The sequence below is a fragment of the Trichechus manatus genome, unplaced genomic scaffold (assembly GCF_000243295.1).
Source record: "Trichechus manatus latirostris isolate Lorelei unplaced genomic scaffold, TriManLat1.0 scaffold00172, whole genome shotgun sequence".
Classification (NCBI taxonomy): domain Eukaryota; kingdom Metazoa; phylum Chordata; class Mammalia; order Sirenia; family Trichechidae; genus Trichechus; species Trichechus manatus.
In genome coordinates, this window is record NW_004444108.1 from 4032478 (window position 1) to 4050848 (window position 18371).

General features: G+C 35.1%; 1 protein-coding gene across 6 annotated transcripts in view; it reads left to right on the forward strand.

The window, feature by feature from the left end:
* ZNF451 (zinc finger protein 451) overlaps positions 1 to 18371 on the forward strand; it is a 105121-nt gene that overhangs the window by 55749 nt on the left and 31001 nt on the right. For all 6 annotated transcript variants that reach the window (XM_023741116.1, XM_004386829.3, XM_023741118.1 and 3 more), the window contains 6 exons: positions 2158 to 2311; positions 2805 to 2952; positions 11920 to 13523; positions 15161 to 15304; positions 16589 to 16719; positions 17656 to 17842. In XM_023741116.1, the coding sequence (XP_023596884.1) occupies positions 2158 to 2311; positions 2805 to 2952; positions 11920 to 13523; positions 15161 to 15304; positions 16589 to 16719; positions 17656 to 17842 (2368 nt within the window). The remainder of the gene's footprint in view (positions 1 to 2157; positions 2312 to 2804; positions 2953 to 11919; positions 13524 to 15160; positions 15305 to 16588; positions 16720 to 17655; positions 17843 to 18371) is intronic.

Consider the following 18371-nt stretch of genomic DNA (forward strand, 5'->3'; position numbering starts at 1 on the left):
ATCTTTATTGTTTTCGATTTTATATTTAGGTCTTTGATCCATTTTGAGTTAGTTTTTGTGCATGGTGTGAGGTATGGGTCTTGTTTCATTTTTTTGCAGATGGATATCCAGTTATGCTAGTACCATTTGTTAAAGAGACTGTCTTTTCCCCAATTAGCAGACTCTGGGCGTTTGTCAAACACTAGCTGCTCATAGGTGGATGAATTTACGTCTGTATTCTCAATTCTGTTCCATTGGTCTATGTATCTGTTGTTGTACCAGTATCAGGCTATTTTGACTACCATGGCAGTATAATAGATTCTAAAATGTGGTAGTGTGAGGCCTCCCACTTTGTTTTTATTCTTCAGTGATGCTTTACTTATCCAGGTTCTCTTCCCTTTCCACATGAAGTTGGTGATTTGTTTCTCCATCTCATTAAAAAAATGCCATTAAAATTTGGATCGGTATTGCATTGTGTCTGTAGATTGCTTTGGGTAGAATAGACATTTTCACAGTGTTGAGTCTTCCTATCCATGAGCAAGGTAAGATATGTTTTTCCACGCTTTATGCAGGTCTCTTTTGGTTTCTTACAGTAGTGTCTTGTAGTTTTCATTTTATAGGTCTTTTACATCTCTGGTTAGATTTATTCCCAAGTATTTTATCTTCTTGGGGGGCTATTGTAAATTGGATTTATTTGGTGATTTCCTCTTTGAAGTTTTCTTTGTTGGTATAGAGGAATCCAATGGATTTTTGTATGTTTATGTTGTATCCTGATACTTTGCTGAAATCTTTTATCAGTTCCAGTAGTTTTCTTGAAGATTCTTTGGGGTGTTCTGTGTATAGGATCATATCCTCTGCAAATAGAGATAACTTTTACTTCTTCCTTACAAATTTGGATGCCCTTTATTTCTTTTTCTAGCCTAATTGCTCTGGCTAGGACCTCCAGCATAATGTTGAATAAGAGTGGTGATAAAGGGCATCCTTGTCTGGTTCCCGTTCTCAAGGGGAATGCTTTCAAAGTTTATCCATTTAGGATGATTTTGGCTGTTGGCTTTGTAGAAATGCCCTTAATTATGTTGCGGAATTAGAGATTAGGGAAATACAACTTAAAGTAACAATGAGTATCACAACATCTGTTAGATTGGCAAAAATGAAAAAGACCCATATATTGCTACCAGACTCATTCATTCTTAGGGAACACGTGAATTGTTAGAGCCTTTTTGAAAAGCAATTTTACAATATCTTGTAACATTCAAATATGTACACCCTTCACCTCAACAAGGCCATTTCTGATAGTGAGAGAAAAAGATCTATAGGTGAGGGTATATATTCAAGGATGTGTACAGCATCGTTGTTTATATTGACAATTAAACTGGAAATGAATATTTGATTGAATCACAGTAGACCCACAACTGCTGAGAAGAATGAATTACAGTTGATTTTTAGGGATTACTGTTAGTTATGGTGGAATAGGAAAACTGAGACAGAAGAGTCTCTGAAATGACAGTATTTGATGAAACATTGACAGTTCGTCTTGTATGTTTATGTCTGTATATTTTTGTTAATAAGCATGGATAAATTTATGGACGAATGCATATATTTGTAAACATAGGTTTTTTTGCAGGGTAGAGGGAGCAAAGCAAAACGTTAGAAAAAGTATATGTGATGTGATCATATATGCATTTATATAATACATATGGGTGTATTTGTAAAAAATAAAAAATACATAGAAAGCAAATATACTTCTATATTACAGAAAATTGTCATAATTTGTTTTTGAGGGAAGAAATCAGAAAATTTCGCATATGTTATCTCGATTATGAGAAAATTCCACAATTTACACTCAGGGAACAAAAAGTTTTCATGTTAAAAACTGATACGGACTTAGAGGGCAGTGAGTTTATGTTAATGAGGGAGAAACAACTCAGGAAAGGAGGATGAGAATGGTTGCACAGCTTGAAAGATGTTATCATTGTCACTGAATTGTTAATGTAGAAACTGTTGAACTGGTGTTTGTTTTGTTGTGTATATTAACAACAACAGCAACAAAATAAATAAAATTAAAAAATTGATGTGGACTATGTCAAGTAGATAATAAATAGGAATTTTTGAAAGTTGATTTTAAGCATCATATATTGATTTTAGTTGTCTGTAATACAGCTTTGCCTTATATTTTAGGAAGCTGCAAATGATGGACATAAAAACAACCTTCTTCCTCAGATTATTCAGTGTTTTGCGTGTCCAAATTGCTTCCTTCTTTTTAGCAGCAAGGATGAGTGTTTGAAGCATATGTCTGGAAAGAATCATTTCCTTCAGAGTTTTAAACTGGGTGGTATGTTAATACTCTTGTTGAAAATTATTAGACTAATCTTGCTGATTTATCATACTTCTCACATCGTTTTTGAGGTTACTTATCCTTTTGTTAGTTTGAGAACCATAATAGTGAAACATTTATGTATCAATAATTCTTCTTATTTTTTAAGATTCCCAGTATTTTCTATATCTAAGAAGAAGGTTTACTTGCTCTGGGGAGTAAAGAGAAACTTTGAGAAAAAAACATTTATTCAGGAGAATGTTTGCATAACCATGATGTCTGGGAAGTTGGATTAAGTTGGAAGTTTGCATTTACAAATCAAATTTTAATTCAAGGGTGAATTCAGCATCCTTTGCAATTGGGTTAGAAAATGGCTTCCTGTAGATTTTTATCTTATAAATAGCTATCTTCTTTTTCTTACTCCAAACGATGTTGGGAAAGGCAAAGGGGAGGAAGGTTGGGTCATCTTATACTCAAATGACCTTGTAAGTTAGTTTATTTTGTTTTTCAGATGACAAGGGAATAGCACATCCAATATCATTTCCATCTTTGGCAAAGAAACTTTTGATCGATCTCTGCAAAGATGTTCCATTTCAAGTCAAGTGTGTGGCCTGCCGCCAGACACTTCGTTCCCACATGGAGCTCACTGCCCATTTCAGGTTTGTATAGGTCTAGTCTTGGGCTGTCAGGGAATCTTTTTTTTAAATAATATTTTATTGTGTTTTCAGTGAAGGTTTACACACAGTATAGGTTCCCATTCATCAATTTCTACACAGATCTGTTCAGTGATATTGGTTACATTCTTTACCGTGCATGAACATTCTCATTCTTTCCTTTCTGGTTGTTTCGTGTAAGGGAATCTTAATGAACTGTTCATCAGCAGGATGATTCAACAATTCAACATTCTCTTCTGTGTTTCATTCCTTTTAAAATGTGAATGTACATTTGCCTGAAAATAATGAAAGAAGAGGTGTTGAAAAAGTGGATATATCGATATTGCTGTCAATATAAAACAAGTTAATAGTTCTAAATTCTGTATATGTTTGTGAGGATGTGTATAGGGGAAGAGGGAAGAGTTAAGATAGAACCTGGGCTTTAGGTCAACCAAAAGGAAAGTAACATATACTTGTAAAAGATTAATTCTCAAGGAAAGGCCAGATGTATCAAGTAATCAGGAAGATTCCAGTATAAGTTTTTTTTTCCCCTCGTTAGATAGAAATTATCAGGCAATATACAAAAGTAGAGGAATAGTATAATTAACTCCAGTGTACCTTTCACCCAACTTCAGTACTTATCAACACATGGCAATCATGTGTCATTTATACTCCTACTCTCTACAAATTATTATTTTGAAGCAAATCATAGACATCATATCATTTCATTTATAAGTGCTTCAATATCTGTATATAAATGGTAAGGACTTTTCTGTTTTTAAAAGTTGTAAGTGTAGTACCGTTGCTGTCGTAGGGTCCCTTTGGGTTGATTTCCAACTCTTAGAGATCTCATGTGATGGAATAGAACTGCCTCATAGGGTTTTCTTGGCTGTAATCTTTAGGGAAGCAAATCACCAGGTCTTTCTCCTGTGAGCAGCTGGGTTGGTTCGAACTGCCAACCTTTCAGTTAGCAGCTGAGCACTTAATCATTGCACCAAACAGGGCTGTTTGTAGTGCCATTGTCACACCTTAAAAAACGAATAGTTTCTTAATATTATCAAATAGACAGTTACCAGATTTCTGATTATCTCATGAAGTATTTTTTACAGTTGGTTTTTTGGAATCATGATCCAGATAAGGTCTGCACTTTGCATTTAGATGCTATGTCTCTTAGGTCTCTTATTTTTCTGTTATTTATTCAAAATACATTAGAAGTTTGTAGTCTATTAAATGACACAGTAATATTTGTTTAAATGGAAAAATTGTTTTTATAAACCTTTGAGTAAAATATGTTCTCAAAAATACTGAGGTAGTGTATAATGGTTAACAATTCTGGTTCTGACTTAGACTTCATAAATTCAAATCTTGATTCTGCCTTTTATTTTTATTATTTTATTATGAAAATTTTCCACTATATAATGTAAACAATAATTTAATGACCCCCCCATGTACCCATCACTCAGCTCTAACCATTTTATGCTTTTATAGTTATATTTTCCACAGTAAACATTAAATTTCCACATAACTAAGTTCATTCTTCCCCCAACAGTCTGCTCCACCTCCCTACCAAATCAAATAAACAAAACAAACTTGTCTGTAATAGTCATTTTAAAATTTCAGAGATTGCACTCGTTTGTACCTTCTAAACCCATGACAGTGCTACACGGTGCTAAACAACACTTTGGTTTCAACACAGCTAGATTAAAATTGCTGGCGTTTTTTTTGTTTTAATTGTGGTAGAAACATATATACCAAAATATTCACCAGTACAACTTCCACATTCACTATTCAATGACATTAATAACATTTTTCATGTTGTGCCACCATTATTGCTATCTTTTCCAAATTATTCCACCACCATTAACATAAACTCAATGCTCCCCAAACAAAAGTTCCTCTTGCCCCCCTTCTCTCCACCCTTGATAACCATTAATAATTTTTGCTTTCTGTATATTTATTTATTTCATTTAAGTGAGATTATACAGTGTTTTTCCTTTGGCAACTAACTCATTTTGTGCAGCATAAATGTTTTCAAGGTTCATCCAGGTTATGGCACACATCAGAACTTCATTTCTCTTCACAGCTGCATAATATTCCATTATATGCGTATACCACATTTTGTTTATCCATTCTATTGATGAACTTTTAGGTTATCTCTTTTTTATTCTTACTGTAGTTTAGGTGAACATTTACAGAACAGATTAGTTTCTCTTTAAACAGTTAATACACAAACAGTTTTGTGACATTGGTTGCCAATCCTGCAACACTCTCCCCTTCTCCACTCTAGGTTCCCTGTTTCCATTCATACAGTCTGCCTGTTCCTTCCTGCCTTCTCATCTTTGCTTTTGGGCTGGTGTGCCCATTAGTCCCGTATACATGATTAAACTATGAAGCACATTCCTCACGTGTGTTATTGTTTTCCCTATAGACCTGTCTGATCTTTGGCTGAAGGGTGAACTTCAGGAGTGACTTCAGTACTGAGTTAAAAGGTGTCCAGGGAACCGTACTCTTGGAGTTTCTCCAGTCTCTGTCAGACCAACAAGCCTGACCCCCCCCCTCCGCCCCCCCCTTTTTTTAATTTGAATTTTGTTACACATTTTTCTCCTGCTCTGACCAGGACCCTCTATTGTGATCCCTGCCAGAGCAGTTGGTGGTGGTAACTGGGCACCATCTAGTTGTTCTGGGCTCAGTATGGTGAAGTTGTGGTAATTGTGGTTCATTAGTCCTTTGGACTAATCTTTCCCTGTGTGTTTGGTCTTCTTCATTTTCCTTTGTTCCAGCCGGGATGGTACCAGTAGATGTATCTTACATGGTGCTCACAGGCATTTAAGACCCTAGTCGCTACTCCACACAGTTGTATGTAGAACATTTTCTTTATAGGCTATCTTAGGCCAGTTGATCTAGATGTCCCCTGAGACCATGGTCCCCAGCCCTCAGCCCAGTAGCTCGGTCTTTCAGGGTATTTGGATGTATCTGTGAAGCTTCCATGACTTTGTCCTGGTCAAGCTGTGCTGACTTTGCCAGTATTATGTACTGTCTTACCCTTCGCTAAAGTTACCATGTATTTACTGTCTAATTAGTGTTTTTCCCTCCCCACCCCTCCCTTCCCTTGTAACCATCAAAGATTGTTTCGTTCTGTGTTTTTCATGTGTTTTTATGATAGTAGTCTCATACAGTATTTGTCCTTTTGTGATTGACTTATTTCGCTCAGCATAATGCCTTCCAGATTCATCCATGTTGTTAGATGTTTCATGGATTCATCATTGTTCTTTATTGTTGCATAGTTATCATTTAGGTTGTTTCTACCTTTTGACTATAGTGAAAAGTGCTGCTATGAGCATTGGTGTACAGGTTTCTGTGTGTGTTCCTGCTTTCACTTCTTCTGGGTATATACCTAGAGTTAGGATTGCTGGGTTATATTGTAGTTCTATATTCTATTTTTTGAGAAATTGCCAAACTGTTCTCTACAGTGACTATACCATTTATGTTTCATTTTATATTCCCACCAGCAGTGGATGAGGGTTTCAGTTTCTCCAAACCTCCACAACACCTGTTGTTTTCTATTTTTTTTGATCATTGCCATCCTAATGAGTGTGAGATGGTATCATTGTGGTTTTGGTTTGCATCCTGTAATGGCTAATGAGGATCCCTGGTAGCACAGTGGTTAAAGCGCTCAGCTGCTAACCAAAAGGTTAGCGGTTCGAACCCACCAGCCACACCAGGGGAGAAAGGTGTGACAGTCTGCTTCTGTAAGGATTTACAGCCTTGGAAACCCTGTGGGGCAGTTCTACTCTGTCCTGTAGGGTCGCTATGAGTCAGAATCGATTCTACAGCAGTGGGTTTGGTTTTTGGTTTGGAATGGCTAATGACATTGAACATTCTTTCATGTGCTTGTTGGCCATTTGAATATCCTTTTTGGTGAACTGTATAAAATTCCTGACATTTTAAAATTAGATCCAAGCTTTTTACAGTGCCCTCATTTTTAAGACAGTGCGAGAACAAGCAATATGAACAACAGCTTCTTATGTTAAAAAGGAGGGGAAAATTCACTGAAAAGGTACATGCAGGAAAGAAGTTAAGGCAATACCAGAATTCTATGCAGTGCTAAATAAAAGTAAAAGGTTAAGAAGCAATACATTTATGTTTCATTTATACCTCTCCATGCTTCTAATTCCTCCTGATTATTATTTTTTATAGTTCTTTGTTTTTAGATAAAATTTAAATTCATTGAAATGTATAAGTCTTAACTTTTAGAATTTTGACAGCTGGATACATGGCTGTTTAACCCACGCTTGTATGACAATGTAGAGTATAATCTCTCCACAGAAAGTTCCCTTTTGTCTTTTCCCAGTGATTTCCCATCATGTCTCCCCAAAGCAATCATTATTCTAATTTTTTTTCCACCTTAGAGTAGTTTTACCTGCTTCATATAAATGGAAGTGTTTACTCTTTAGTGTTCTGCATAATATCTGTGAAATTCATCAATATTGTTGCATATAGTAGTATATTGTTCCTTTTTATTTGTGAGTAATGTTCTGTCGTATGATTATAGCACAATTCGTTAATCTGTTCTCATGCTGATAGACATTTAGGTGGTTTACAGTTTTTTTGCTATTGTGAATAAAAGCTGCTGTAAACATTTTACACAAGTATTTTTTTGTGTATTTTTTTATGTGTTTTCATTTCTCTTGGGTAAACATCTAGGAGTAGAATTACTGGGTCAAAGAATAGGTGTGTATTTACTGTATAAAAAAATTCTAAATACTTCTCCAAAATGGTTCTACTAGTTTACATTCCCACTACCAAGGTATGAGAGTTCTAATAGGTCTACATCCTTGCCAAAGTTTGGTGTTGCCAGTCATTTTCATTTTAGCTATTTTTTTGCCTCATGGTGGCTCTAATTTGCATTTCCCTGGTCAACAATGATGTGTTGGGCACTTTCTCATGTGTTTATGAGCCATTCGTATATCTGTCAGATCTATGTACTATGAACATATTCTCCTAGTCTATGACTTATGTATTCATTTTGTTAATTACATGTCTTTTAATGAGCAGAAGCTTTTAATTCCATTAAATGTAATTTACTGGTCTTGTTTTTCTTTTATGGTTATGCTTTCTGTATCCTGTCTGAGAAACCTTGCCTATCATCAGTTCAAGAATATATATTGTTTTCTTCTAATCTAAAAGTTTTTTTTTTTTAAAGCTTTATGTTTATTTTTATAATCTATCTCAAATAAATTTTTGTTGATCTTTAAAACTACCAGAGTTTGGTTTCACGGATTATTCTCTGTAGTTGGTCCATTTTTTAATTTATTGATTTCTGTTCTTTAAACTGCGAGTTTAATTTTCTGTCTTCTTAAGGTAGAGGCTTAGATTGAGTTTTGTACCTTCTTTTTTAACATAAACATTTAAAGATTTAAATTTCCCTCTAAGCACTGCTTTGCCTATATCCCACAGATTTTGATAAGTTATGTTTTCATTTTCATTCAGTTAAAAATATTTTTTCCCTTTTGATTCCTTCTTTGACTCATAGGTTAGAAATATACTGTCTACAACTTAGAAAAGGAGGGTGACAATGACTGAACAACTCAAAAAAGAATATAATCGATGTCACTGAATTGTACATGTAGAAATGGTTGAATTGATGTATGTTTTACTGTGTATAGTCTCAACAATAACAACCAAATAAAATTTAAAAAAAGTTTATTGTCTAATTTCTAAAGATTTAGGGAGTTAATTTCTAAATATTCAGGAATTTTTTATTATTTCTAATTTAATTCCATTATGGACACCATACTTTGTATAGTTTCCAGGTTTGTTTTTATGGCTTGTGATATGGTTTGTCTTGATGAATATTTCATGGGCACATGAGAAGGATGTGTATTCTGTTGTTGGTGGAGTGTTCTTTAAATATCAGTTAGCTCAAGGATATTGATAGTGGCATCCACCTCTTATATCTTACTGCTTTTTTATGCAAAAATTGTTCTTTCTATTATTGAGTGTTGAAGCTGTGTTACTGAGTGTGCACACATTTATAATCCTTATGTTTTCCTGATGTATTAACCATTTTATTAGTATTAGTATTCCTCTTTGTCTTTGGTAGCTTCATCATGGAGTCTATTTTGTTTGATACTGTTATAGCACTCCACTTTCGTGTGATTAGTATTTGCATTATATTTTCTATCATTTTACTTTAACCTGTTTATATTTAAGTGAGTTTCTTAAAGACAACTTACATGTGGGGCTTTCTTTTCTTTCTTTAGTTTCAGTACAGCTTGACAATCAGTTTTTTAATTGAACTGTTTACATTTACATTTAATGTAATTAGTAATATGATAGAGTTTAAGCCTACCATCCTACTGTTTATTTTCTATTACTTACATTTGTTATTAGGTTTTTTTTATTGTGCTTTGGATGAAGGTTTACAGAGCAAATTAGTTTCTCATTAAAGACAATACACATACTGTTTTGTGATACTGGTTGCCATCCCCATGACATGTCAACGCTCTCCTCTTCTTGACCTTGGGTACCCCGTAACCAGCTTGACTGTCCTCTCCTGCCTTCTTTTCCTTGCCCCTGGGCTGGTGTGTTCATTTAGTCTCATTTTGTTTTATGGGCCTTTCTAATCTTTGGCTGAAGGGTGAACCTCAGCAGTGACTTCAGTGTGGAGTTAAAAGGGTGTCCAGGGGTCATACTCTCGGGGTAAACCACTACTGTCGAGTCAATTCCAACTCACAGTGACCCTATAGGACAGAGTAGAACTGCCCCATAGTAGAACTGCCCCATAGGGTTTACGAGGAGCAGCTGGTGGATTTGAACTGCCAGCCTTTTGGTTCGCACCCAGTGTCTTAACCACTGTGCCACCAGGGCTCCTATTAGTTTCTTTTTCCTCTTTACCTGCCTTCTTTTTAATTAATTGAATATTTTTAATATTCCATTTTATCTCCATTATGGACACAGTAACTATAATTTTTTAAAAATATTTGTGCTGGGGTTAAAATAAGCATTGTTAACTCATTACGGCCCTCCTTCAAATATTATTATACCACTTCAGAGATAATGTAAAAACCTTGCAACATTAATTTTAATCCCTCCCCTCGTTCTTTGTGTTATTATTGTCATACATTTTTCATTCTACATATGTTCTAAACCTCAGAATACACATACCATAGAATTCATCCTTTTTAAGTATATAATTCAGTGATTTTTTGTATATTCACAAGGCTGTGCAACCATCACCACCATTTAATTCCAGAACATTTTCATCACCCCCAGAATAAATCCTGTACCCATTAGTAGTCATTCCCCATATGCCTCTTCCTCCAGCTCCTGACAACCACTAATCTAATAGGATTTGCCTATTCTGGACATTCTATATAAGTAGAATCATATGTGGCCTTTTGTGACTGGATTCTTTCACTTAGCATAATGTTTTCAAGGTTAATTTATGTTGTAGCATATATCAGTACTTAATTTTTATTTTTGAATAATATTTTATTTTATGGACATACCAACTTTTTTGTTTATCAGTTCATCAGTTGATGGACATTTGGGTTGTTTACACTTTAGGGTTACTAGGAACAATGCCACTGTAAACATAAAAGTACAAGTCTTTCCATGAACATTTTTTACTCCAGTTCTGTTGAGTATATGTATACCTAGGAAATTGAAATTACTGAGTCACATGTTTAACTTTTTGAGAAACTGCCAAATGGTTTTCCAAAGTGACTTCATCATTCATTTCACATTCCCATTAGCAGTGTATGAGGTTTTCAATCCTTACAAACACTTGAATTGTCTGTCTTTTAACATAATCATCCTATATAAAAATATATGGGTGTGAAGTGGTATCTCATTATGGTTTTGATTTGCATTTCCCTAATGATAGGATCTCCACTCCGACGGCACACAACAACAATGACCAGTGATGTTGAGCATCTTTTCATGTACTTATTGGCCATTTCTGTATCTTCTTTGGAGAAATGTCTGTTCAAGCCCTTTTTCCATTTTTTATTTGAAATTTTTTTTTTTTTTTTTACTTGTTTAGTTGTAAGAAGTTTATTTATTTTGGGTTCCAGACCCTTGTCAGATATACAGTTTGCAAATATTTTCTTCCGTTCTGTGGGTCATCTTTTCATTTTCTTCGTGCCCTTTGCAGCACAGAAGTTTTTAATTTTCATGAAGTTTAATTTTTCTGTTTTTTCTTTTACTTAAGCATTTTTGTTTTTATTTTTTACGAAAAAGAAATCAGGCCTATATTTTTATTGTGTTAAAAATACATAACATAAAATTCACTATTTTAATCATTTTTGAGTATACAATTCAGTAGCATTAAGTATATTCACAGTGTTGTGTAACCATCACTTCTATTTCCAGACCTTTTTTTTTTTTATCATCCCAAACAAACTCTATACCCATTAAACAGTACATCCCCATTTCCCCTTCCCCCCAACCTTTGGTAACCTCTGTCTTCTTTCTGCCTCTGTGAATTTGCCTTTTCTAGGTACCTCATATAAGTGGAATCATACATCAGTCATCCTTTTGTATCTGGCTTGTTTCACTTAGCTTAATGTCTTCAAGGTTCATCTATATTGTAGTATGTATCAGAACTTCATTCCTTTTTATGGCTGCATAAGGTTCATTATATGTGTACCACATTTTGTTTATTCATTCATCTGTTGATGGTACTTGTGTTGTTTCTGCCTTTTGACTATCAGTACATTTGATACTAGTTTTAATCTTTCGATTCTAGTTTTACTCTTTTGTATATTTGGATTAGAAATAGATAAATTGTAGGTAATACTCAGGTACTTTGTGATCATAGAATATCATTATATCATCTACATCTTAATTGAAAAGTATTTTTAGTGCTCATTTATACAGTGACCATTTTATAATTTCCTCAATAAAAAGCAGAGATCCTATATTTGGAAAATACTTATGAAAGAGTTTTTGTTTTTCAATCCAATTTAGAGTTCGTTGTCGAAATGCTGGTCCTGTAGCTGTAGCTGAGAAGAGTATTGCCCAGGTTGCAGAGAAATTCGTATTAAGAGGTTATTGTCCAAATTGCAACCAAGTCTTTGTGGATGAAGCTAGTACCCGGAATCACAAGCAGAATTCAGGACACAAAGTACAAATCATTACCTCAATGGAAGAATCAGTTTTACTTTATTGCCACAGCAATCAAGGAAACAAACCTCCTTCGGACTTGCATCTATTGTTAGATAAATCAAAATTTTCATCACTTAAAAGAACTATGTCTATTAAAGAATCTAGCACACAAGATTACAACACCATTCCAAAAAAGAAGATGAATTTAGAGAATGAAAGCTGTGGCGCTGTGGTTTGTGTCCAGAGAGACAAGTCAACAATTAAAACCTGGTTTTGTGAATGCCATCAACGATTCCCAAGTGAAGATGCAGTAGAAAAGCATGTTTTCTCAGCAAACACAATGTGTTACAAGTGTATGGTCTGTGGAAAGGTATGTGAAGATTCAGGGGTTATCCGTTTACACATGAGTCGGATTCATGGAGGAGCACATTTAAATAACTTTCTTTTCTGGTGTCGGACATGCAAAAAGGAGTTAATAAGAAAAGAGACTATCATGGCACATGTAACTGAATTTCATAATGGACACAGATATTTTTATGAGACGGAAGAGGTAGAAGGTGAAACTTTGCCGTTATCCTCTACAACACTGGGGACTAACTCTACTAAGAAACCTTCTTCAACTATTACTATTATTGATCATTCCCCAGCAAGCAACCCTCCAAGGGGCAAATGGCAATGCCGGATTTGTGAAGATATGTTTGATTCCCAGGAATGTGTCAAACAGCACTGCATGTCTTTGGCAAGTCACCAATTTCATAGATACAGCTGTGCCCGTTGCAAAAAGACTTTTCACAAGATAGAAACATTATACCGACATTGCCAAGATGAGCATGACAATGAGATAAAGATTAAATACTTCTGTGGGCTTTGTGATCTTGTCTTTAATGTGGAAGAAGCATTCTTGATTCATTATAAGGAGCGCCATAGCATTGATTATGTGTTTGTGTCAGAAAAAATTGAAACTTCAATTAAAACTGAGGATGATTTTCCAGTTTTAGAAACCAGCAACCTGTTAACCTGTGGTTGCCGGGAGAGTTACATCTGTAAAATCAACAGAAAGGAAGATTATAGTAGATGTCTCCAAATCATGCTCGATAAAGGTAAACTGTGGTATCGCTGCAATTTGTGTTCTGTAACAGCACAGAATTTAGCAGACATGAAAACTCACATCCATCAAGTGCACAGAGAAGAAAAGAAGGATGAGGAGGAACAGCACTATGTAATCAAGTGTGGCACCTGCACCAAAGCATTTCATGATCCTGAGAGTGCTCAGCAGCACTTCCATAGAAAACATTGCTTCTTACAGAAACCCAGTGTGGCTAATTTTGGATCTGAAAAAGGAAGTCTGTACAAATTTACTGCCAGTGCCTCTCCTACAGAAAGAAAACTGAAACAGGCAGTAAGCTATCCAAAAAATTCAGACGTGGAGAAAGGAGCTGAGAATGACCTAAGCTGTCAGAATATAGGTATGGCTTTACAACTGTAATGTCTATACAAATGTTTTATTTGGTGTAGACCACCATGTTTATAGTAAGTAATCATGAAAATGACTAATGATCCAGTTTTAAAGCAAAAAAAAAGAAAATGATAGTATCATAACCTGCAGAATATACATTTCAGAGATTTGTATTTCTACTACTTAATTCAGCCACTCTTAAACTCAAGGGGACAAAGAGTATATGTTGGCTTTGAATAATATTTATTTAGATGTCATTTTTCTTTTACAGAAGGCATGGAAATTTTGAGATACGAAGGAAGTTGAAAGTCTTTCTGAAATTGAGATTTGAAAATTATCCTGGACGTTACTTTTGTTTTTATTTTTCTTTCAATATCTTGGTTCCTTTAAAAAGTAAATCATAAGAATTTTTATTTTTTTATTTGGGGCTTATTTGTTATAATTGACTTGGAAGCAAAGCTTTTATTATAGTTTATAAAGCCATTAGAAGTAGAGTTAAAAGTGGTAGCAAAAAACCCAGGAGAAAATTGAGGTATGGATCCCCTTGTTTTCACTTATTCTAGACTTTTCTTCTTCCATATGATGGAATTAGGTACATCTAATAGAATGCAATGTTTTTATTTTGTTTAGAAGAGTATAATTTTAATTTATATCATTTTGAATAGATACTAACTCTTGGTGAGTTATGCAATGTTAGAGTGGAACGTTTGGGCTGATATTTTTACGTATCATTGAATTATATAGGCTTGCTCTGTAGTATATGTAGATCTCGCACCACCTTTTGTCATGGCATATTTTAAGTGAGAAAAGATTAAGTCACTTATTACAGAAGTTTTGGGCTCTACTCCAAACAATGTTTTTGTTGTCTTGTGCTTTTACTCCTGATTACTTTTTGGAAATTTATGTTGTGCTGTGTTCTATAGAAGGTAATGGCAGTATCTAAATGTAAAGTTACTGAAAACTTGGAGAAACGATGTAAGAAGTTTGATGGCTAGGAAATGGGAGGGGATGGCAATAGTATATTTGAGGGAGCCTCTCTTAGGCAAAGCAGAAGCTATTAACTTTAAAAATAATTGAACATTTTAAGATTGCATTGCTACCACTGGGAAGTTTAAGGCCTTGTCAAGGTGGAAGATAAGGGAAAGGGGAGGGAGAATTAGAGTTGGAGCATGGTCAGAGATGAAAGAAGAATCTGAGAGATCCAAGAAAGATGTGTTTCTGCTATCTAGGGTATTTAATCCCAGAACCAGATGGCTGCTAATCAATTAGTGGTCTAGGTTAGGGAAAGAGCCAGATTTTTGTTGGGGAAGAACATTCTTGGTAACCTTGATGGATGGTGCACATTTTTTGGTTTTTTAGTCTTAAAATTTGGTCTTCCAGTGTATTAATTTTTTTAAAATTCTTTTTATAAATGATAGAAAAACAAAAACCCAAGATCAGTGGCACATAGTTGTAGAAAGGACATACAGTCAAGTTTCTGAAATATTCACAATTGTTTTTTATGTTTTGGATTTCATGAAAAGGTTTAGATAGAAATGAATAGCATGCAAGATTAATATTTTTGCATATCCTCTAATATCTTTTAGACTGAAAAAATGTTTTTAGAAAATTCTTACTAAACTCATGTTAATGTTTCTTTCTTATCAGATGAAGAAGCTGTTGAGCTTCCAGATTTGGATTACCTGCGAACCATGACTCATATAGTCTTTGTAGATTTTGATAACTGGTCAAACTTTTTTGGCCATCTACCAGGACATCTAAACCAAGGAACGTTTATTTGGGGCTTTCAAGGTATGGTTAATAAGGAAAACATTTGAGACAACCCCTTTTCTCACCTTAGACATGGTTCACTTTAATGGGGCTCCTCTTGAACCTTGCTGAATAGAACATAGCATGTAATTGGAATATTGTTACTGTGCATTATAGCTATTCTGCTAGAATCTTTTTCTCTTTACATTGCTGTATGGTAAACATTAGCTCTATCTGGTGGCCCAAAGTTTGTATATCTTTAGATGCAGATTTAAAAAGCTTTTATTCAGCACTTCCGTGTGCCAGGCATTATGCTTGGTACTAACAAATAGTTACTGAATATTATGGTTTTCTCTCTTCTAAAATATAAGAAGCTTATATATTTCCAAAAAACTAATAAATAGCAGAAACAGCTTTTGAACTCGGACCTCTTGGCTACAGGACTAGTGTTATTTTCAGCATGTCATAACTGTCTCTTAGTTCATCTTTATTGGTTATCCATAACTGCAGTTCCATCTAAAAACAGTTGAATGAACCCGAGGAAGAGGCTTCTTTGATTTACAGAGGTTTTGGGTAGTGAGAGGAGCCCTGGTGGTGGAATGGTTACACACTCAGCTGCTAACCGAAAGGTTGGAAGTTTGAACCCACCAGCCACTGCAGGGGAAAAGACCTGGTGATTTACTCCCATAAAGGTTACAGCCTAGGAAACCCTACAAGGCAGTTCTGCTCCATCACATGGGGTCATTGTGAGTTGGAATCGCCTGAAGGGCATACAGCAACAACAACAGTATAGTGAGCATCTGATAAGAGTTCATGTCTGATAGAAAACAGCATATAAAGAGAAGAGTTGGGATTCCAATCGAAAGCCTACTGACCTGGATAAGTTGGCAGTTACCATTTTGGTGACTGCCCATCATTTCTATCCACTGAACAGCCTTTGACACATTTGTAAAAACCACTAGTGCTTACAATCATATAGAGCGATGCCATTTCAAAGCATTTTTCCCACTCTAGGTTTTAGGTCTAGATTTTAAAATTAGATGTTGATTTTCCATTACTTTAGATTTTCCTTAACATCGCTGTGAGTTTTCAGATGAGTAAGCAGATTGAGGGAAATTGGTCTACTTTCCCAAGCTTTTTAAGGCAACAAGATGGTGATACTTAGGCTAGAACTGAGTTTTTTTTACATTCTTCTCTAGTACCTTCCCTCTAGAAAAATGTTTTTGTACTATGTGTTTTTTCTTGAGTGTTTTCAGTTACATCTAGCCTTTTGATCTTTCCTCTCCATTTTAACTGTCATTTATGCTTTTTCTAAATAAATAACAGGAGGAAACACTAATTGGAAACCTCCACTCAACTGTAAGATCTTTAACTACCTGAACAGAATTGGATGCTTCTTCCTTCATCCTCGCTGTAGTAAAAGAAAAGATGCTGCTGATTTTGCCATATGTATGCATGTGAGTCACTGTTTTATTCAAAATCTAATGCGAATCTAGGACCCACTGATTCTATGCTTGGATTTTTATCCACTTGAATTTTTATGGAACTGTGTGTAGATCATTCTTCAGTGCTATATTTTTGTATATAACTTTCTGTATCTGATTCTGTTTATGACTCCTGTGAGGTCAGTGGCCCACGGCGTCTTATTTACTGCTGTATCCCACCTCCTAGCAGACCTTCATCCGCACAGAGTAGCTCCTTTACTGTTTATGGGATGAATGATCAAGAGATGACACTGTTTTTAATCTGTATAAGACCCTTTCACATTTTAATACACCTTAAATTGTGAGGCACCTTGAACAATCACTGTTGACCTAGACAGGATTTGCATTTGCTTCTGCTTCTGCCAGTCACCTTGAGAAACTACCATCCTGAGACCCACTTTAAATTAAATTCTCTGCTTGAGGGTTTTTGAGTCACACTGATAATGTAAATTTCCTATGCAAACCTGTTAAATGCTGTTTATGGTTTCTACCGCTAGAGATTTTTTTTCTGTCTATTCAGTGCCAGTATAGAGTCATGTAAATTATCTTGCTTACCTTTTCTCTATGACATATTTATTTCTTATTTACCTTTACATTGACTGTGTAGCCCGTTGGTGTTGCAGCTTTATGTGGGGACCTCCTGTTGTATTCCCATTTTGGCAGGTTTTTTTTTGTTTCTTTCTTTCTTAGTGGCACATAAAACAATTCATCTTGTAATTGATGGCATGTTATATTTTATTAAATGTGGTGTATTTCATTTATGAAGGGGATCTTTATATCAAACTTTTGTGGGGGCTAGGGACAAGCTTAATGTACCTTCCTACATAAGTGTTCATTCTGAAATAGCTTTAACTTTATTTAAAACTGAAATGCTGATTTTTATAACATATGCAATTTGTTCCAACTTAGGCTGGCCGTCTAGATGAACAACTACCCAAGCAAATTCCTTTTACCATCCTCTCAGGAGATCAAGGTTTTCTGGAGCTTGAGAATCAATTTAAGAAGACTCAGAGGCCAGCTCACATACTAAACCCTCACCACTTAGAGGGAGATATGATGTGTGCCTTGTTAAATAGCATATCTGATACCACCAAAGGTATGCAGCTGCCATCACAGTGCAAACCGCCCAAGAGGAGGAGATTTCACTGCTGAAAGAAACCAATAAACTGCTGTCCAGTAGTGAACTGTTGCCTGGTCACTAAGCCATCATGCTGTCATAATTATCTTATGTATCTTTTCTTTATCTCACTTTCTTTCTTCAGTGTTTTAGAAAGAGGATGAATTTATAATACTTTTCTGGAGATTTTTTTTTTCTTTTTTTTATTGTACTTCAGGTGAAGGCTTACAGAACAGTTTCTCATGAAACAGTAGTACACATATTGTTTTACGACATTGGTTAACAACCCCACAACACGACAACCCTCTAACTTCTCAACCTTTTTTTTGGTGAAAATACACATAGCCAAAGATACACCATTTCAAAAATTTCTACATGCACAGTTCAATGACATAGAGTACGCTCTTCCAGTTGTGCTGTTATTCTCACTTAAGATGAAGGCTTACAGAACAAAATAGTTTCTCATTTAACAGTTACTACAAATGTTGCCCTATGACAATGGTTAACA